We start from the raw sequence: 23,120 nt of genomic DNA on the forward strand, positions 1-23,120 counted from the left end.
TCATTATTGCATCTCACCTCTTTCAATTTCTCCACACGCCTGATTTTTGTATTGGTTCATTTTACCCCCTTCTACAACACAGGAACAGAAAATTCTGAAACTTAAACTTCCTGGCAGAATAAAACTGTGTGCCGGACTGAGACTCGAACTCGGGACCTTTGCCTTTCGCGGGCAAGTGCTCTACCAATTGAGCTACCCAAGCAAGACGCACGCCCCGTCCTCACAGCTTTAATTCCACCAGTACCTCGTCTCCTACCTTCCAAACTTCACAGAAGCTCTCCTGCGAACCTTGCAGAATTAGCACCCCTGGAAGAAAGGATATTGCGGAAGCATGGCTTAGCCACAGCCTGGGAGATGTTTCTAGAATGAAATTTTCACTCTACAGTGCAGTGTGCGCCCATATGAAACTTCCTGGCAAATTAAAACTGTGTGCCAGACCGAGACTCAAACTCGGGACCTTTGCCTTTTGCAGGCAAGTGCTCTGCCAACTGAGCTACCCAAGCAAGACGCACGCCCTGTCCTCACAGCTTTAATTCCACCAGTAGCTCGTCTCCTACCTTCCAAACTTCACAGAAGCTCTCCTGCGAACCTTGCAGAAATAGCACCCCTGGAAGAAAGGATATTGCGAAGACATGGCTTAGCCACAGCCTGGGGGATGTTTCTAGAATGGAATGCTGACACAAGAAACTGCCTTGGACATCTTGAAGTTTGTATAATGGCCAGATAGCTTTTACTTGTGCTAATGCACTACTTTGTAAGTAGTTACATTTTGGTTTGATCATGTACTGTATCCTATGTTACACGTTATGACACATTTAACAATTGTTGTTTGTCGCAGAAGGGCTTCACACTGGTCTAAATGCCAAAATTGCAATTGTGTATTGAGAAATAAAACATTACAGTCAACAACAGAAAGATAATGTCCATCAAAAAATTCATTTTGGCTGTGGTCCTAAAGCACCACTAGTTATTAAAGAGTCAATACTCTTCTCTTGTGCATCAAATTTTTAACTCTGTAAGACTGGGGAAACAGGGCTCATAAGATTAAAACAATACCCAGTATCAAACACGGAATGGCAACAGTTGGAGGACCATATTTTGCACTCTCAAAGACTCAAATACCTTACCACAAAAATGCTAAAAACAGCATAACTCATTGTGGGCTACCATCACCTGAATAACAGTGCAGATGTCTTTCTTCGGCTACTATGGGTACCTTTCATTATGTTCTCTTTGGAGACATCACGCTCGTCTGGAGATAGGGGGAATACAGGAGAAAGATAATGGCAGAACAAGAAAAGGATGCAGGGGGGGGGGGGGGGGAGGTGGGTTTATTGTCTTGCTCTGTTGCACAACCATGAAGACAAATAAGCTGCATGCTGACAATTTGTAATTTGTTTTCCATCATATCTGGTGGTGACACTAAACAGTTACTTCACAAAATACTGGGCAGTTATTCTGAAAATATCTGATTTTCAATCTGGGGATAATTCAAATCATTACTAAGTCAAGAAAGCCTGAAGCATCACAAACATTAAACAATTTTCAAATTTTAATGGCCTTCGCAGAACCCCATGTTAGCTGAAAAACTTAAATATTTAAAAATTTGTTACACAGTACAGACCACAAAATGGACAAACACGAGTAAAAGCTCAAAATACAGACCTTCATAATATCAGCAATTAACGTCCCTCTTCCAGGACCTAATTCAGTTATCTGAAGAGGTTTTGGTGCACCCAATTTGGTCCACTCATTTAGAATCCAAACTCCAATAAGCTGTAAGGAAACATTAACTTGTGAGATAGAGGTGTAAGGAGATTTAATGACCTATTACAATAGTCAGTACTACAATCTTTAATAGAACTGGCACTAATTTCCATTCTTGAGGCGTTAGTTTCATAATCCTTATTTCTTTTTCTTGTATTAGCTCAACAGTACTGCATAATTGCAAATATGCATTAACAAGACCAATTCAATTTTCCCCCAATGATTTAAGCGCGCACGCGCGCGCGCGCACACACACACACACACACACACACACACACACACACACACACACACACACACAAAGAAAATCATTCAAAGCGCCACCGCGCAATTACGCGCATCCTCTACGTGCGGCGCTGTCTGCCAGCCATGCGGCAGCTGCGCCACCTAAGCGGCCAGCCGAGCAGCGGCCGCTAGACTGGGACTCAGTGCTCACTCGAATGCTAACGAGTACACATGTCTTGCTTATCAACTTACTCTGTGACTCATATGTGTTGTGTCGTTCTGAAATGTGTGTTAAACTTGACGTTATAACAATTCGCGACGAGGTAGTGGATTTTTCCTTTTCACCGTTGACCCACAGGGTTCCATGGCTACTGTCGAGCAACTATTGCAAAATCTCCTTGAACAGCAAACGCTTCTAACAGTGGCGATTCGCGACTTCGTCGCGGCGTCAAATGCGGGGCATTTCTTGTCGTTGGCTATACCTCCTTTTCCTCCTTACGACGAGACGGCGGAAGACTGGTCTGATTACGAAAAACGTCTTCGACAGCACTTCTTAGCATTTCATGTCACGGACGAACAACCATGTAAGTCTCTGTTCCTTTCTTGGATTTCACCTAAAATGTATCGGTTGTTGTCGCAACTGGCTCCTTTGAAGGATCCTGCGTCTTTGTCCTTTGCTGAAATGTGCTCACTTCTGTCTGTCTATTTTCAAAAGCAAACACATGTGGTAGCCTCTCGTGTTGCCTTTTATCATTGTCAAAAACAGCCACATCAATCCTATCGCGCTTGGGCTGCTGAACTTCACGGCCTCAGTCGAATGTGTCAATTTGTTACTGACGTTCACAAAGAATCCTATGCCGATTCCATGGTACGGGATGCTATTATCCGGTCGGTGCCCGACAAAGAAGTTCGGCAACGTGCCCTTCAGTTGGCAAATCCGATTCTAGATGTTCTCTCCATTGCTCAGTCTTTTGAAATTTCTCGCGCCGCTGGGGCGCAAATAGAAGCGTGGGGTGATGTCGGGGAAATACAACCTCTGTGCACTGTTGACGAAGCGTGCGGCGTGTCCCTGCCGGCCGACGTGGCCACAGTACGCTCCCACGCGCAGCCTCGGCCTAACCATAAACAACCCGCTAAGAAACTGCAGCAAAACCCCCGGCAACTTCATTCATGTCTGCGGTGTTTTACGAAACATTCACGCGAGGATTGTCCCCAACGTTGGGCTGTGTGTCACAATTGCAAAAGAAAGATCATGTGTCTTCAGTTTGCAAATCCGACCGCATACATGATGTTCATGAACATGGCGCTGATTCTGATTCCGTGTTGTCTGTCAATTGCACTTCTTCCCTTTCAGGGAAGTTATTCCTAACTGTCCAAATCCTTGGTCGAGATTTTCGCATGCAGATGGATACTGGTTCTGCTGCCACTATAATTAATTCTCAGACGTATCTTCAGTTGGGTTCTCCACTCCTATCACCTGTCACTCGGCAATTACGGACGTACAATAAACAGAAGATTTCTCTCTTGGGACAGTTTAATGCTGAGGTATCTTACAAATCCGTCGTTCACACTGTCCCCATATTTGTCGTCGACCAGAGTAACGCAGAGAATCTTTTTGGTTTCGATGCCTTTCGCGTTTTTGGGTTCTCCAAAGATGACTCTGTCAATATTGTCTCTGATGCTATTCCTTATGCTCAACTGGATTCTTTGTCGATGACATTTTCGTCCCTTTTTTCTCCTGGGTTAGGCTGTGCAAACGACTTTGAAGCTCATATCACGCTCAAAACCACTGCTCGGCCTATGTTTTTTCGGGCTCGGCCCATTCCTGTGGCCCTTCGTGATCGGGTAAAACGGGAGCTGGATCGTCTCACTACTTCAGGGGTCTTGCTTCCTGTCACTTCCAGTGAGTGGTCCTCTCCTATCGTTGTCGTTGCTAAGCCAAATGGTGATATTCGTCTCTGTGGCAATTTCAAAGCCACTGTAAATGCTCAATGCCTCATTGACACTTACCCTATGCCCCGTCCTGAAGAACTGTTCACTAAACTTGCTGGAGGCCAGTATTTTTCTAAAACTGACCTGTAAGAAGCTTATCATCAACTTCCTCTCGACGCTGCTTCCCGGCAGTTTCTGGTCCGTAACACGCCTTTTGGCCTCTATCAATACCAACACTTGCCATTCGGGGTTGCTAGCGCCCCTGCTCTCTTTCAGCGATTCTTGGAACAATTATTGCTCCCTGTCCCTGGGTGTATCAATTACATGGACTGCATTGTTGTCACTGGCTCCACCACTGAAGAACATCTTCAAAATCTCCACACACTTTTTCATGTCTTACCGACTGCCGGTCATAAGTGTAATCTTCAGAAATCATAATTTTTTCAGGCATCTATCACATACTTGGGGTTTCAACTCTCTCAGGATGGTATTTGTCCGCTTCAGCAAACTGTCGCTGCGATCGATGCCTTTCCTCGCCCTACATCTGTTAAGGAACTGCAGGCCTTCTTGGGGAAAATAGCATACTACCACAAGTTTTTACCGTCTGCGGCCTCGGTGGCTCAGCCGTTGCATCGCCTGTTGCATAAAAACGTGCCTTTTCACTGGTCCGTGTCATGCGATGCGGCTTTCCAGAAATTGAAGACTATGCTGAAACAGGCCCCGTGCCTGGCTACTTATCGACCTGGACACCATCTTGTTCTTGCCACAGACGCCTCTCAATACGGGGTCGGTGTCGTCCTTGCGCACCGTTTTTCTGACGGTTCGGAACAACCCATTGCTTATGCCTCCAAAACGCTCACGGATGCCCAACAAAAGTATTCTCAAATTGAAAAAGAAGCTTTGGCCATTATTTATGCTCTTCATAAGTTTGGTGTTTTTCTCTATGGCTCAAAATTTCATCTTGTTACAGATCACAAACCACTTGTTTCCTTGTTTCATCCATCGTCACTTCCCGACAAGGCTGCACACCGCCTCCAGCGTTGGGCTCTTTACTTGTCTCGTTTCAATTATGAGATTCATTTCCGGCCAACGGCTCAACATGCAAATGCTGATGCTCTGTATCGCCTTCCCATGGGTCCTGATCTGGCATTCAATAGGGACGAACTTTTGTGCTTCCACCTGGATGTTGCCGAGCAGCGGGTTGTGGACGGGTTCCCCATCACTGGGGACAGGCTGGCAGCTGCTACAGGTTCTGACCCTACCCTCTCCCAGGTTTTACGCTGTATTCAGAAGGGTTGGCCACATCGCCCGTACATTAAGACTTCTGATCCGTTGCGGAACTACTACGCTTTGCGCTACCGCCTCACGGCTAGGGATGGTGTTATCCTCCTTTTCACTGACAATGCTTCGCCGCGTGTTGTGGTACCTGCATCTTTGCGTGCTTCGGTCTTGCGCCTCCTTCACCAAGGGCACTGGGGTGTGTCTCGCACAAAATCTCTGGCGCGCCGTCATGTGTACTGGCCTGGCATGGACTCTGAAATAGCACACACGGTCGCTGCCTGCGGCCCTTGTGTGTCACAGGCCGCTGCCCCGAAGTCATCTTTGTCACCGTGGCCTTCGCCTGAGAAGCCCTGGGAGCGCATTCACGCTGACTTTGCGGGACCCTTTTTAGGTACTTATTGGCTCCTCGTAACTGACACCTACTCTAACTTTCCTTTCATTGTCCGTCGCACGTCGCCTACCACCGCGGCAACCACCAGTGCTCTTGCCCGCATTTTTTCTTTGGAAGGCCTCCACTCTACTCTTGTTACTGATAATGGTCCGCAATTTGCCTCTTCCGAATTTGCGGATTTTTGTGCTCGTCACGGCGTTATGCATGTCACGGCCCCGCCGTTCCATCCACAATCAAACGGTGAGGCTGAACGACTGGTCCGCACATTTAAGGCTCAGATGCGGAAACTTCTGACTTCTTCTGCTGCTGATGATGCGCTTCTCCAGTTTCTGGCGTCTTACCGTTTCACCCCCATGGGCGACCACAGCCCGGCTGAGCTCTTACATGGCCGAAAGCCCCGCACGCTACTTCATCTTCTGCGGCCTTCCACCTCACGGCCGCGGGTGCCTTCACTTGGCCGGTTCACCACCGACGACCTCGTCTGGGTACGGGGATATGGCAGGCGGCCAAAATGGAGCCCGGGCCGCATCTTACGACACCGTGCCAGACGCCTGTATGAAATCCAGACGGACACGGGTGTTGCAGTGCGTCATTCGGACCAGCTTCGGCTTCGTGTGCCAGCAACGCCTGTTCCGAATGCCGCTACACCACCTTTGGCTCTACCTGACGCTCGCGATCTTGGCATCCCTCAATACTCACAACGCAGCCCTCTCACCGTCATCGCGATGCCAGCACAAGAACGGATGCCACCAGGAGACGTGCCCATGCAGGAACCGGATGACCACCCTCTGTCAGAGCAAATCTACTCACCTTCTCCTCCAACGGACGCCGACACATCACCCATGCCTCCTGTCATATCAACTGGACTTGCCGCAACGGGCAGATGGGTGCGTGGGGGCCCAGCAGATTCGACCCCTACGTCTCCTGTCATCTCGACCCGTTATCATTGGGGACACTTCCGTCCGTATGGGAAGCCTCCTCCTCAAGACTTTACGGCGAGTCAAACAACGCCTATGGACGTTGTCCATCTCCAGGACACCTCCATCAGGACCAGTGCAACAATTTCAAAGGGGGGAAAAGTGTTGTGACTCGCCAATCATTGAAAGCGCCGCCACGCAATTACGTGCGTCCTCTACGTGCGGCGCTGTCTGCCAGCCATGCACCAGCTGCACCACCTAAGCGGCCAGCCGAGCAGCGGCCGCTAGACCGGGACTCAGTGCTCATTTGAATGCTAACGTATACACATGTCTTGCTTATCAACTTACTCTGTGACTTATATGTGTTGTGTCGTTCTGAAATATGTGTCAAACTTGACATTATAACATAAATTAGTAAGGGATGAATAAATTACTGATAACTGACAAATACAGGAATTTTTTATTCAATCACAGCACCAGTTGCATAGCAAGCCATAAAAAAACGTGTACTATGCCCAAGCAGAATCACTACTAAGATATGGTTTAATTTGCTGGGGAAATTCACCACCCAGCAAAAGCTGTTTTATTGCACAAAAAAGAATAAGAGCCATGGAAGGCTCAGCACCTCGATCTTCATGCAAACCCTCATTCAAAAAGCTTCATATTCTTCCATTACCATGCCTATATATCCTAGAAACAATGTTTATAAGGAGAATCGTAGATGAAAATAGCAAGATTGCTCCAAAAAACCAAAATATCCATTCATACAACACAAGGAATAATCAAGATTTACATATGCAGTTTTCACATACAACACTAAAACAAAAAGGACCTTTAAAAGCAGGAAAAAACTGTATAACAAACTACCTAAAGAAATTAAGGCAATAACTGGCATGCATAAATTCAAACTGCAGTGAGTGACTACTTGCTACAGAATTGCTACTATAGTGTTGATGAATTTTTAACTGCAATGTAAATATGTGAAAAATTTAAATAGTTTATACAATTAAGGCCAAAATAAGAAATGCGTACATGTAGATTTATATGTGTATTATATGTGGTATATTACATATATGTGTGTCTGTATAATCAAGGCCAAAAGTATGAAATGTGTGCATGTGAAATTTATTTGTGAAATGTTATTCCCATATGTTAGAGTTATATAGCTATATACTGAAAACCATACAACAGTTTTTTCTGTTAAACTTTATTGAAAATTATTTGACTTGTCCTATATCATTATGTACCCCTGTACAGTGTATGATTCACAGGACCAATAAATATACAATACAATAAAAATATAACTAAGAGTTGCAGATTAACAAACAGATAAGGGAAGAATGACTCACTCATTTGAAAACTTAATATATTCTTCTTGTCAATTCTGATATATCAGACAACATACAAAACTTTCAAATCCATTCTACACTAATATCTCCATTGCCTAAAAAACAATACACAAATTTTCAACTGTACTAAGGATTGTCCAAGTCACAATACAAACCATGGGTGTTTAAATTAGTACACTACGGAAATCTCTAGAGGAAGTGCTAATGTGGCAAAATTCTAAATCTTGTTAATGTCACTTCTTTCTATGTGAGTGACTGAAGGGATGTCTAACATGGGTTGACTTCTGGTTTAACCTGCTGCAGTTTCTTATTTTGCCCTCATTCAACCACTGATAAATAAGCAGTAGCTGGAGGAGGTCATTTCCCATCTTCACCCCACGAGTCAATTATTAAGATGAGTGGTTTAAATCAAGTGGTAATATCCATTTGTCTGTACAAAGGTTAAAATGTGAACTGCTTTTGTTGCATTGTCAGCTATGAGCTGTGGCAATGATTCATCAACATGTTATCTACGCTGTAGGTCAAATGAGTCTGAACATGCTTCTAGGATGCTTTGGTTGTACGTGTGTTAGAGCTCTGTATATTGCTATTAATTCCACCATGTAGATGCTGCACACAGGGTAAAGGTGGTTTTATTCATTAACATATTTACTGATAAATATGTAGCTGACTTTCTCATCATCAGCATCTAATAACTAAGGCTTGTGTAGGTGCAGAAGACTGAATACAACTTACTGCAATGAATATTACAATCCGTGTGATTTTTGATGCCACACCAGAGATCAATTTGTGCTACTGGTTGTGAAATAGGCCAGGGGAGGGGAAAGGGGGGTGGGGGGAAAAGTTCAGTTTGTGGAGTAGGTGAGCAAGATATCACGGGGAGGGGGATTGGAAGCTCCTGAAGCATATCTTGTAGTCTAACTGCTGCTGTTCTCTCCATTTTCGAATGATTCATGAGAAGACATATATTGAGGTTCTGGAAAAGTGTCCTGTAAAAAGGATATTCTGGCCAGAGTAAATGTTAACTGTGCAATTAATTCAGATATGTTGCCAGTGTATCTTTAGAGCTGGATTACCTGCTTCAGCTAAGAGACTACAGTCAGGGCTTATGTGGGGAGTTCGAGTCATCAGGCAGACTCCTCTGGGATGTACAGGGCCTAGTGGTCTAAAACAGAAGAGCCTGTTGATCTGTAAGAGATACATCCATTGTCAGTTCAGCAAAATTCTACTACAACCTGTTCCACAAGAAACAACAGTACATTTGCTCTCGTAATGGCAGCAATTTTGTTTGTGGCAACTGTGAAGAGCATAGTGCTCAAGACTGAACGCTATGGAACCCAGTTCTCAGGTATATGTCAATTATTAAAGGACATACCAACTCAACTTGAAAAGGCTGATGAAACGGGACATTTTTAATAAAATTTGGCATGATGCCTCAGAAGATAAGCCTGTATCAGGACTGGCATAGGAAGTGCTAGGTGGGTGGATTGGGCAGATCTTGCACCTTGGTCTTGCCCATGAATATGATCCCTGTGGAAAGGGGTCGGGAATAGGAGTAGCATAGTTATGGAGTAGGATGTTGTGTAGGTTGGGTGGGTGCTGGAATACCACATTAGGAGGGGTGGGAAGGATCTTGGGTAGAATGTCCCTTATTTCAGGGCACAATGAGGGGTAATCAAAGCCCTGATAAAGGATGTGGTTCAATTGTTCCAGTCCAGGGTGATACTGGATGACAAGGGAGGTGCTCTCTGTAGCTGATTCTTCGGGGTGGTGCAAGTATTAGGGGTGTGTAAGGACTAGGTTTCGAGGGTAGTGCCTGTCTGTAAAGGCCTTTGTGAGACCTTCAGCATACTGGGCAAGAGAGTTCTTGTCACTACAAATACGTTATTCATGGGTGGCTAAGATATATGGGAGGGACTTTTTGGTGTGGAAGGGATGGCAGCACACACAAATAAATCCATCCCATATAGCCTAGCCACCCATGGACAACATACCTGCTGTGAGAAGAACTCCGACTGTCCAGTGTACTGAATGTCTCACAAAGGCCTTCACAGACTGTGGCGGCCACTGACACTTCCTAATGTTACTTCACATACCAGGCACCAATCGAAAGCATGTTGTACTTCCAATTGGCGGGTCGTCACTTGCACATGCGACTACTTCCAATGCCTGTCACCAACCAACTACTGCTCACATCACTCATGGATTTTATCACCACAGCCCATTTCCTAGTCCATGCAGGCAAATCGCTCATCAATACTAGGGCCGCACCAACAGATCTGTATCAAGCAGGATTGGAACAGTTGAACCATATGCTTCGTCAGGGCTTTGACTATCTATCATCATGCCCTGAAATGAGGGACCTCCTACCAAAGATCCTTCCCAATCCTCCTAAAGTTGTGTTCCATTGTTCACCCAACCTACAAACTATCCTAGTCCATTCCTACGTTACTCCCAACCCCTTGCCACAGGGATCATATTCTTGTGAAAGACCAAAGTGCCAGACCTGCCCAATCCACCCACCCAGCACTCCCTACACCTATCCTGTTATAGTTCTACCCCATCAGAGGCAGGGGTAGTACCCATGGTGTATACCAACTCTGCTGTAAACACAGCACAGCTTTTTATGTCACTGTGACTACCAAACAGCTGTCTGCCAGGATGAATGGCCACTGCCAAACTGTTGCCAAGAACAAAGTTGACCATCTGGCAGTACAGCATGCACCTGGGCACAACATGCTCAGTTTCAATGACCTCACAGCCTGTGCCATCTGGATCCTTCCCTCCATCACCAGCTCCTCTGAACCACGCAGATGGGAGCTATCTGTGCAACACATCCTTCTCTCCCATAATTGTTCTGGCCTCAATCTCCAGTAACCCACAGTCTCCACACCCTCTACCCAACAGTTTCCCATTCCACTGCCCAGTCACCCCATCCCAATTCACATCCACATGTCACCTTCAGCATGTACTGCTCCCCTCCGGCCCTAACCACTGTGCATCACATGCCTAGCCCATGCACCTGCCACCCCTCCATCCCACATTCCTAACCAGCAAACCGGCTGATCCCTACATGGCACTACTCATCCACTCTGAACCCCTCACCTGGCCTCCCACCTCCCTCTCCCAGTAGCCACCCGACCCAACACAGTCCACACCACATCTTAGTACACTTGCTGAAAGGCATGCAGCACCACGAAGGGGCATATATGCACCTGTGCATGCACTTTGTGTGTGTGTGTGTGTGTGTGTGTGTGTGTGTCTGTGTGTGTGTGTACTCTAGCTCGAAAAGCAAAAGCTGTCAAGTCCCCCCCCCCCCCCCCCCCTCCCGTGTGCCTATCAATGACTCAACACTCCTGCTTTTCTGTGTGATGTCTCGTTTAAGGGGATAGTCCTCTTTGAATTATTATTATTATTTTTTTTTAAACCAAAGTTACTAGCAGCTGAAATGAATATTTAGTATTTTATTGACATAAACAGCTTGCACCTTATAGTAACTGGGATGTCTACTTCATTGTAGTGTTCATCCCAGCTTAGCCAGAAACTCCGTTACAAAGTGATATATCAGAAAGTCTCTCCAAAAACCATTCACAGCAGGGAAAAAATAGCTGACATGTAATTTCAGTGAAGGCATTATTTAAATTACAAACTTGCTCAAACTTGAGATCAGACCACCCTGTTACAACTTTTGCACAAAAGCATACGAAAAGTGTATCAAGTGAACAGAGCAACAGATGACAGAAGTGGCCAAAGAGGACTGCCAGGACCACTGTGGCCATGAAGAAGATGGAGGAGGACCTCCTTTTGGACCTGGACAGATTACTGTATGGTCCAAGGATTGCTGACTAGAGGAATGTTTAACTTAACTACAAAAAAGTACACCAAAACTTTAAACACATTTTTTCTCAAAACTGAATATTTCCATTTGGTGGGAAACATAACTTGAAAGCAGTGCATATGATTTTCATTGGAATTTGATGTCGGTATTCTAATTTGAATTTTCTATCAATGTATGTGGCTGTTTTTCAACATCTCCATAAGTCTATTTTCAGTGCACACTTTTGGCTTTTTTTGTGGGCAAAGAAAATGATACTTGTTTCAACATGTTGCCATTTTGTTGGAACATAATATTTTTCAATTATCCTATGTATGCTGATAGAAAATTGTTGAAAATGATTTGCACAAACTTATTTTGTTACAGGTCCTATACGACAGTTTCAGGAATTCCTGCCAGTGACCAATGTTCCAGCTGCAAGGGGATCCATCACTTGGTGCAACAGTTACAGGGAGCGTCCAATGTGGACACAAAAATTATTTTTTAAAGACAAAAGTTTAAGGAATAAAACTATATCACCACATTTAACTTTACTTTTTATTTTACTTGGAAAAAAAAATCATGACAATCACCTATTTTTCATGCGCTCAAGTATTACACACTACTTGAACTATTCAACAACATTTATACTGGTAGGAGGTATATGTTGTGCATTGTTACCAAGGTAGATGATTGAATCCAAACAGCTACAACAATGAGTGTGGTGTCCACTAACACCTGTTTGCTAAAAAAGGGTGACTGTACCAAACACCTCTTGAAACTCTCAGCAAATTAGTTTGGTTGTTACGAAAGTACGTAGATGATCTTCCAATAACCATGATTCCTACAGTGCAACACACCGTGCAAGCACTTCACTATCAGGGGGCTATAGTCAAAAGAGTACATAATGATCCCACCATGTCAGGGTTGACTTCTTCGCAGAAGTAGTTGTCCCCAGTACAGTTCCACTGCATTATTGTTAAAAGAGGGGGGTGATTGAGCAGCAAAACTGAAAGGCAGCTTGTTTAAGTCACTGTTCCTTTCACAGCTTCCTGTACATCAGGTGTAATATCCATATTTACAGGCAGTTCTGCTGTAGGCGAAGATTCATGTGGTACCATCCCAGATCTTTAGTTTAAATTTCTTCATTATCTTCCCTTTGCCTTTATAAGTTTTTAATTTCTGGGGGGATTTGTTGAGCCAGACATGTGGGAAAGAGGATGAGCTGATCACTCTATGACCCAATGCTCTTATGGCTTTCTTCCATTGATCATTATTTGTGTATAGGTCAGTTAAAATACTGGAGGAAGGCCTTCTGCTGTGTCAACAGGGGGGGGGGGGGGGGGGGGTATGTACTGATGCAGTATGAGTGGTGTTCAAAGGAGGTGATAACTTTCCCCTCAAATGATTTACTGATTCAGGAAGGAGGAAGTTTTGTAAGCTTTAAAATGATGGGTGATCAAATGTCTAATATTTCTGTATTTTGTTTTTAAAATTACAGTAAACTTGCAAGTGAGGAGGGTGATAGTCTGGACAATTTGTGCCCAGTGGAGGGTGTTCACAAGGTTGATCATCAGAAGGAGTTCTGTCAGAATTACCTAACGAAACCATCAGAAGGATCTCATGGGTGGTGGGAAGTACAACTTAATGTCTTGGTACAAACTTGAAGTACTTGAGATTGTGTTTTAGTGACTCTCCAATTAATAAGGATCAATTTGGCTTTTTTCTACCAGGGTGGCTACTTCACCAAACTTATCTTCGACATTCTCTATTTAAAAAGAGGAAAAAGAAGAAGAAGACGAAGAAGAAGAAGAATAGGTTTCATTGTTGATTCTGATCACCACTTCTTTTAGCACAAACTAAATATTAGATAAATTGTTTGATTCCTTGTTTCTTAGTGTGCCCCTCATCCCATCATAGAAGGGAAGGCAGAGGAGTTATGAGTTTTCACATCAAATTTTCTTCTTCCAATCACTGAGACAGCTGGATTTACATGGCCATTGTTTGATGCAAGTTTAATTCTTTTTATTTGTGAGGTGACTGCCATGATGACACCTACTCTGGTAGAGGGCTCTCACCTCAGGTGCCACCCAGCCACAGCAATGTTCACCTGATTCGAAGATTACTGTTCAGAGTCCCTGTGCCCCTAAAGAATGGGCATTGATTCTTTGGCTTAAATGGGGAGGTAACAGCTCAAGCATCAATCGTGCACGCACTTGATTGTCAGGGGGCTACAGTCAGCAGGTTACATGATGACTTCATCACATAAGATTGGCTACTGTGTCGACTTCTTAGCAGGAGAGGCTGTTCCCATACTGAGAAAGCATAGGTGATCGTCATACACCATGAACAGGGCACCATCTAAGGTCACCTTCCCTACTGCAGCACTGTCAGAATTTTGAAATAGAAAAAAAAGTGAGTCAAATCTGAAAATGGGGACCAAACTAATTTGCAGAAAGGGTGATAGAAGAAAACAAAGAGCAATCCTATTCACTACCTAAGAATCAGTCAGCTCAGTGTGAAGACTTAACACTGGAGTCAGTAAAATCTGAGAAGAGAAATTCAGAGAATTAAGAGATAGGGGATAGGGGTCGAGAAAGGAAATGACAGGACATAAAATTAAGAGAAAAATGGTGCAACAGCTCACAGTCCCAAGCTCATAACACATGTACCCACAAAAAAGTTGTGGGTACCCTGGAGAGGTCATGACAGAAATTTGCAGACATGCACAGTGCAGCACAATCTGGTGCCTGGAAAGCTGAAGAAATGTACAGAGAAAAGTTTTGAAACAAATTTCATCCTAGCTGGAAGAAATTTATTGCTGTGAATATAAACTTGTGGGAAACTGGTCCATTAAAACCACAGATATCTGGCTGGCATCCTCTGGAAAGAATTGTTTCCATATTAGAATTTAAGGAGATGGTGATGTACCATTTGGGACCAGATTAAACGATAAACACTTGTAACTTGCTTGTGAAATGTATGCTTTGATTAATACAAGGTGGAAAGTACAGATGGAGCAGGTATTACACCTCTGCCATAATCAATGTGTACATGAAATGCGACCACATGATTGTACATAGTTCATTTCTGACATCAGATTAAGTTGTAAGGCATGAAATGAGACTGGCCATCACTTTCAACAATTACTATGAGCTTAAAGTTATTTCTATAAGGTGCAAGCTGTTTATGTCAATAAAATACTAAATATTCATTTCAGCTGCTAGTAACTTATCCCAAATGCTCAGTTCAGGATTCTCCGTCATCCATATAACTTTGACCCTAAAGGTTTGGTATATCCTGTATGTTTGCTGCATAAACTGTAATAGCTGGTGCACACTAGGCACAAGTTAAAAGTTCACATTATACTGCAGAACACTTTTAAAACGATGGTGAGATGTGGCAGAGTGTTTAATTAAGTAGGTGCATTGCATGTGCAAATGCAAGATATGGATATATTGATACACATAATATTCCCCAACCTGTTTCGAGCATATCCAAAATGGTGACCAAAACATCAATAATAACATCTGCAAAAACACAAGAACTATGCGAACCAATACACTGACTAAACCCAATTAAATTAGCGGGACAACTGTGGGAGAAATGGGTTTTTGGACGGGGACAAACTAAAAATTCCATAATAAAAAACAACAACACTGTTGAAGATGTAACTTCCTGCAAAAAACAAAACACCTGAAACTGTCAAAAAATTAAAAAAAAAAAATCACCATAAGATCACAGTATCTCCAGCTAACCTAAATAGCTAAACCCTATTGCAAAAGTGCACTTATGATGTTGGCAGCTTTTCTGTTGCATGGTGCAACTGGTAAAGGTATGTGCAGTGAATGATGAGTTGGAAAGGACAAGATGATGGAACCTATGAGAAAATCGTTTTTTATATATGTCGTAGTTGGATCAATGTTTTTTAATCAAAAATCATGGGAGAAGGTAGGTGGCTCAATGTTTATAAATAATAGAGTCGCATGTTCAGTATATTAATAAACACTGGTCCACCTAACTTCTTTCATGATTTAATTAGAAACTATGATCCACTCACTCAGTAGTTCAGCAAGCACCTAAGAGTACAGTTTAAATTTTACGACATATTCTGTTTTATATGACAACATTCTGCACAATATATTTCATTATGCCACCACTCCACATCATGACGACTGTAGCACATTAAAACAAGCACATTGCCACCACATAATTAAACTATTAGGGGACAGCACCTCTTTATGCACCACCCCCTATACAACAACATTTCACTCCAAAACAAACACACTACGGTCAATGATATCACACAACACATCACAGTGCAGCAGAACTACGTCACTGGTCGAAGCAGACAGGTGGTATCCTACAACCAAGTATTCCCAATACGTTGTATGGTCTACACAAAATTCCAGGGTGCTCAAGATATTTATGTGAATTAATGATAGGAGAAGGATTGCAGTTTAATGTTATTTGAGATGGGTCTTGAGGCTTTTACCTAGGTTTATGTGAGAAACTCTGGATTCATCTTCAAATCATTCCTTTGTCTAATTTCTTACTTTTATATTTATCCATTGCAACAGCCTTGGAAATGTTTTTATCTTTGTAAGACAAAAGATTAGGAGTAAAAGTACCATCATTAATGAGTTCATTAGCAATGCAGCACGAGATCAGACTGATGAAGGAAATTGGCCATGCTCTTTCAAAGAAATCATCCCGAAATTCACTTTAAGTGAAACCTATTGTTCAGTGTCCACACTGGAATTTGAACCACCATCCTCCCAAATGTGACTGGTGTCTTACCACCACACCATCTCACTCAGTATCTTTGTGCCATAAAGAAAACTATCACTCCTGTTGGAAGATGGTTGGTACAGCCCATGAGACAGGTCAACACTAGCCCTACACAGCTGACAGTGAATGATCAGAGTGAACTGTACACTCACAGTGTAGAAGTAGAAAGTACATCATTATTGCCAAAAGAAAGGATAAATGAAATGACATCATGAATGTAGGCAGTCACTTTTCCTTCTCCCACTGAATGAACACTTGAAACTGTTTGGACATTCGCCAACTTCCTGATACAATAAAACAAGGTGTAAGGATGGAATGGTAAGCTTCTACATCTGCAAATATAGGTATGGGTGCAGCCCACATCACTAAATGATACCATTCAGTTCTCCATTGTACTGATTCTCAAGGCTAACAGAAACATGTGCTGATGTATTGCTTTTGTGCTCCACTTTCTTCTCATTAGAGGCACGTAAAATTGATAAAATTGATTACAAAATGTATGCCACAATCTAAAGATGAGCTTAGTCCTAAAACAGGTTACAGATAGACAAGATGAACATTTGGCGAAATTTTGATAGGTTGTATTCCGTTTTCTTGTTGTTATACATCTATACAATCAAGAGTTCTCAAGCCATAACAGATAAAATAATCAGCAGATATATTATTGTTAGCAACCATGTGTTGAGATATGTCGACTGGAGGGAGGTGGAACCAAACTTCTATGTTCAATCAGGTAGTCCAAAATCTGTGCATAAAGTCTTAAATTAAAAGGTCCAATTATCAAATCAAAACCATCTGTAATGCAGTGAACAGAGGAACACATGCTCTTCCCTTGACTAGTGTCAAAATCATTGTTCTAAACCCTTAAACAAACCCTTTCTAACTGTTGCTTATCAAATAGATTGCAGTGGTTTCTTATGTGAAGCCACAAGTGCATTAAAACATAACTTCTCCACGTACTTAAATAAGATAGGTGTTATCCCCATCACCATTAAAGAAATCAGAAAATTTGTGGGTACTTTGCAGAGCAAAAATGCTGCAAGTATAGCTAGTATCTCCAGTAAGCTACTGAAAGCCTATTGTAATGAGATAAGCAGGGTGTTGGCTCACACATGCAACACATCCCTACACCACGGAGTGTATCCACAGGTGTTGGTTCACATATGCAACACATCCCTATACCAAGGAGTGTATCCACAGAGAATGAAATATGATGTAGTCAGATCAGAGAGATGAAACGAGTATCACTAACTACTGTCCTATCTCTCTCTTGAGAGCATTTTTTAACATTCTGGAAAAACTATCATACTTGTTGTATCATGTGAAACTACACATTGAAAGCAGAATGCAAATTTGGTTTTCCAAATGGAGTCTCTACACAAGAAGTCATTTACTCATTCACAAATTATGTCTTGGAGAAACTAGACTGTAAAAAGCTGCTAACTGGCATCTTCTGTGATCTGTCCAAGGCAGTCCACAGCATATGTATCAAGATATACTCACAGAAAAGAACCACCACTATGGAATCTAGTGATCAGTACATAACTTGCTAAAATTATACCTCACAGACAGAAAGCAGAAGACAGTTCTAGATGTCTCAGAGAGCACTCCTAAAGATTTAGTGGACTCTGGATGGGACATAATATGTCACAGAGACCCTCTAGAACATATTCAATGGCCTTTGCTGTTTCTTACACATATCAATGACTTACCTTCAACAATAAGCAGAAAATAGAACAGTGTAGTGTTTGCTGATGATACAAGCAGTGTGGTAGATGGTGTGTCTACTAGTGACATAGTATCTTACATCACCAACATGCTGAAAGAAATTATGTTGTGATTCATTGTTAACTCTTTCTTGATAAAATTAAATAAACCTAGTTTCACTCAGTTCCACACAAACTGTAAGAATCCAGAGAAAATCTGTATAATGCATAACAAACAACTATAAAGCAAGTGTACTCCTCTGAATTTTTAGGTGTTCACATACACAGCAAGTTGAATCAGGATCAAATTCTCCAGAAACTGGAGATTAGGGCATCATCAGCAACATTTGCCTTGTGAATTATATTCTGTCTTAGTTGCATCACTGTCTCAATATCAGCACACTCCAGTTATTTCCATGCTTTAATGGTATAATTTTCAGGGTCAATATGTCAATTTGAAAGCAGATTTTCATAGCACAAAAATGAGCTGAGAGACTCGTGTCATGTACATCCAAGCACATATTGCCGCAGCCTTTTCAAAAAGCTTGACATTATGACTACAACAACACAGTATATACATTCATTAATGAGTTTTGTGGTGGACAACACTGTTCACTGTTAAAGAAACAGTTTATACCATGGTCATAACACTAGACAAAAGGGGTTATCTCCACTATGACCTAAATCATCTGTCCCCACCACATTCATTGACTCTGCCAACCCATAACCAAATTATCACCTACCAAACTAACCTACACCTCAAGTTATACAGCAGGTCAGTCTGTCACCACAAAAGTGCCTGTCAAAGTGTCTTGTGGCAAAAGTATCTGAACCTAAATGTTTCAACATGTCTACTACGGTGTTTTTCCTCTTCAGTTTTCCATCAAGAAGCACACACATGGACCTAGACCCTCCACCCGGTTTATTACTTTTTGAAGACACACTACATTAATAAAGGGTCGATCAATTTTGACAGTATGCAACTAAATGACGTGGATTTTTTTTTTCCAAATTAAAAGCCAGTACGTTTGTGCAAAATCTATCAACAACTTTAACAATAGCACCGTTTATTATTTTCCCCGTTGGCGCATCTTTGTTTTGCTCGGCAATAATGATTGTATCATACGGAAAAAAAGACTAATTTGTCCACTTGATATAAATAAAATTCTACACCATGAAAAGCGAATTAAGAAGCAATAGTTCGTATCAAATGTTATTTTAATACAGCTGGTAATTTTTTAAAGTATAAAACAAATTTTAGGTCCGTTTAGTTGTGTGGAAACTGACATGTAACCCTTTACCACTACAATAAAACAACGGCATGGGACTGGGTGCGCAGAACTAAGAGAATATTCAAATTTATGCATACCTCACCAAACATTTGACTAAGTTCAGGAGAGGTAATGAAGTCGCCCTTTTCCGTAATCGGATCACGATGCATATAATACCCATACTTTGGGTTCGTCAAGCACTCTCTCATGTACTCTGCAACGGTCAAAGGTCCACCCGCTTTAATTCTGTCCTTCAAATAGAGAAACATTCCATTCTTCTCGTGTTGTCCATTATTTTGGCAGAACCTCTGTAATTAATGTGCATTAATAAATTTTCTATCATGATTGAACATTATTAAAGCCCAATATATATATTTTACCTTCTGAGTTACAGTTATAAGACGTGACAGCGTGTTCTTAAGTTTGGTAAACATTTCTTCATTGAAGCTGGAAAGAGACAAATCTATGTCACTTTGTTTAAAAGCAAAAAGAGTATATCGTCTCCGAGTCGTATAATTTCAAATCAAACGCCCACGCCACTGTTTACAAACAATCAGTGAATAATGTGTACATCTTTGACATTCAAAGTTAGCTGAAACAGAAATCAGTTGATATCGATATATTGAAATTAAAGCGAAAGCTGTCAAAAATTCATGTCGGTATTCTATGGACACTTGGAGCCCATTTTCAAACGAATTGTCTTCCTTCTGTAGTCGTAATACCGGGCATGCACTTCGGGTAGGAAACTGCCCAAATGAACAAAGGATTAGAAACATGCCGAATGCAAGCAACACTGCACCACAAAAAGTGTATCCTCACTAGATGTTGTCTTTTAACTCTATTGAAAATCCACACCAGAAGAAAGACCAGGCTAGTGGAAGATCTATTATGGCTCTCTAGAATAACGAAATTGGTGCTCGAATGATAAGTAGATGAGAAAAATTGTAGGAGCAGTGTAGATGTTGCATTAGCAGTTAAGTTTGTTAGCCAATCATTTGAATGTCCCATAGACATCATCGTAAATGTCTTTTTATAATGACTAATGTATTTCCTGTTTGATCAAAAATAATATTTCTTTCTACATTCCTAAACATGGCTGCAACTTCAGCAGCTATGTGACAGTAAACTTGGAGAGGTTGAAACATTCAGCCAACATGGTGCAAATAAAGTTTTATTTGAACACTTGACCTATGTTTCGACAATTTTAAAATGGTCTTCTTCAGAAAGAATAATGGACTTTTTTTACATCAGATGCTGATTAAGTACATTTAATAAAGCCAAATATATCTTGTCATATTCAGCGTCCTTCTAAAGAACACAAATAATCACAAGCCATGACTTAGTCTTACTACGCTTGGTATTTGATCTGCACACCTATAATATTATAGTCCTGTAATCGTAAGTAATGACTTGTGATTACTTCTGATCTTAAGATGAATGTTGATATGACAAGAGCCGTCTGGCTTTATTCAATGTACTTTATCAGAAGCTGATGTAAAAAGGTGCATTATATCATCTGAAGAAGACAATTTTAAAATTCTCGAATCCTAGGTCAAGGCTTCCAATAAAACTTTGTTCAAACTGGTTGGCTGATTTCTTCAACCTCTCTAGTTTTCTTTAGTTAGTGTATGGCTAGAGATGATGATCATTACAAGTGTGAGCTACTTTTAAATTTACATGAACCGTAAACTAGACCTCAGTCCAGTCTCTAGAGATACATTCTGAGACAAATGCCACTGGATTTATGGCATTACTATCGATAAGACAGCGGGAAAGATGTACTATGTAATGATTTCCATGTACAATATTAGTTCAGCGTTTTGGCTGTTACTGGTGTATCGAAATATAGCAACTATATCTTTTGAAACGTTCACAATAATACATCCATATGTAATTTATCTTTATTACAGCTATATAAACCAGAACTTACAGCAAATGCAAGCAATTAGTTCTCAGAATTTAAGACAATTTGCCAAGCAGTTTCACAATGTTCGATATTGGTCCATATCTACTTCAGCTGCATATGAATGACTTGCCGTTAAATACTGACGTTTATTCAGTATTATTTGCAGATTCCTCATCAGTGCTGCTTCACAATGATAGTGTATATAAAAATCCCAGATAGTGCACAAAATATTCAAGAAAACCTGTAATTCTGGTTTCACCAAATTGGACTGAAACTGAATTTGGCAAAGGCTCAGATGATGCAGATTTGAGCAAAATCACCTGAAATGGTTCGAACAAAAACGACTCACAATGATTGCGAAATGAAATGAAGTTCTTTTGGCCAAAATCAAGACAAAAACTTAAAATGGAAAACCTATCGAGATTTCGTCACAAACAAATTGAATAACCTAGCTTTTGTAATGTGTTTTATCTGGTACTATTCATGTGTAAGCAAAAGAAAAGTAGTACATCAAAGATATTGTGAATCAGTTGTTAGATATAGCATAATCTTCTGGGGAAATTCAAACAGAAACATTAGACTTTTAATTCGTCAAATTAAAAAATCATCACAAGTATGTGTATGGCTCATGTGACTTAACTGGTAATGAATGTTTCCTTTGATTACCAAGGCTGCTGGAACAGCGTGTTGCCATTAAATTGTTTGGCTCTTGGTTGTCTACAGAAGCGGCCACACACCATTGCTTCATGCATGTGGCGAGATTGGACTGAGCAAATATTGGGAATTTGTATGGGCGCTGATAACCACGCATTGAGCGCCCCACAAACCAAACATCATCATCATCATCACATACTATTGAACACTGTTCCACTCAAGTTCAAAGAATCTGCTTCTAACAACTGTGAATATTAAGATACTGGAAGTGAGTAACCAATAACACCAGGCAACACACAAGAATTTTTTATGATATTCTATTTAATTAACAAAATATGGCATTAAATATCAGGACTCTATTGCACAGAGTGAGCACATGAGTATCTAGTCCAGCATAAGACAGCATGAGAGTGAAGTTATCTTACATACGTAAATCCCACTCAGGTAGCCTGTGGTTTGTACATTGTCCCTTACCCTGTATGACCAGTCACTATATACCCACACACTCACTCTGTCTACAGACCCCATACTTTTTCTGCCCAAAACGTAAAAATGCAGATAAAAACTACATTATACAGTCTACAGCAAAAATATTGACACCACACTGTGCAGCATCAATTGACAAAGTGGTACCTGAATTTATTGTTTGGCATCATTAAATTTCTCTTGTCGTAAGTAACGATACATACAAGGAGACCATAAGGCAATAGGATTTTTGTAATTTTTATATTTGTGGTACATGAAGTTCAGAATTCAGATATCAGTCTCCTGAAGCAGTTAAATGCAACTCTCAAAAATTGTCAAGAAAATGGATTTTGAATTTTCCAAGTATCTAAAATTCACTGAAGCTAGAACGCATTTTCCACAGGCTACATGCTTCTGTGATACAATCGCTGTGCAGTGGCCAATGCGAATGCAGCGGCACTGTACATACCAGAGTGTATATTGTTGTTTCTGTCAAGCTCAGTCCTTAGCAGCAGGTAGAAGGAAGTGTACATACCATATCCAGTGACAGGAGCACAGTGACTGAAGACATCAGTTCGTAAGTAATGTGCCTCAGCTCATCATTAAATCATACATCTGGAAGAATATACTGAAGTTCAGTCTACTTTGGTA

The 23,120-nt window shown here is 41.5% G+C and overlaps 1 protein-coding gene across 2 annotated transcripts in view; it reads right to left on the bottom strand.

Moving 5' to 3' along the window:
- The window catches only part of LOC124555472 (protein arginine methyltransferase NDUFAF7, mitochondrial), a 75,315-nt gene extending 55,303 nt beyond the window's left edge, over nucleotides 1-20,012 (bottom strand). The window contains exons 1-3 of one of the 2 annotated variants that reach the window (XM_047129394.1): nucleotides 19,825-20,012; nucleotides 19,543-19,752; nucleotides 1,666-1,776 (exon numbers count right to left, since the gene is read on the bottom strand). In XM_047129394.1, coding sequence (XP_046985350.1) covers nucleotides 1,666-1,776; nucleotides 19,543-19,752; nucleotides 19,825-19,878 — 375 coding nt within the window. In that variant the 5' untranslated portion in view covers nucleotides 19,879-20,012. The remainder of the gene's footprint in view (nucleotides 1-1,665; nucleotides 1,777-19,542; nucleotides 19,753-19,824) is intronic. The other variant, XM_047129395.1, reaches the window with a different exon arrangement.
- Nucleotides 20,013-23,120: the final 3,108 nt, after the last annotated feature.

The sequence above is a fragment of the Schistocerca americana genome, chromosome X (assembly GCF_021461395.2).
Source record: "Schistocerca americana isolate TAMUIC-IGC-003095 chromosome X, iqSchAmer2.1, whole genome shotgun sequence".
Classification (NCBI taxonomy): domain Eukaryota; kingdom Metazoa; phylum Arthropoda; class Insecta; order Orthoptera; family Acrididae; genus Schistocerca; species Schistocerca americana.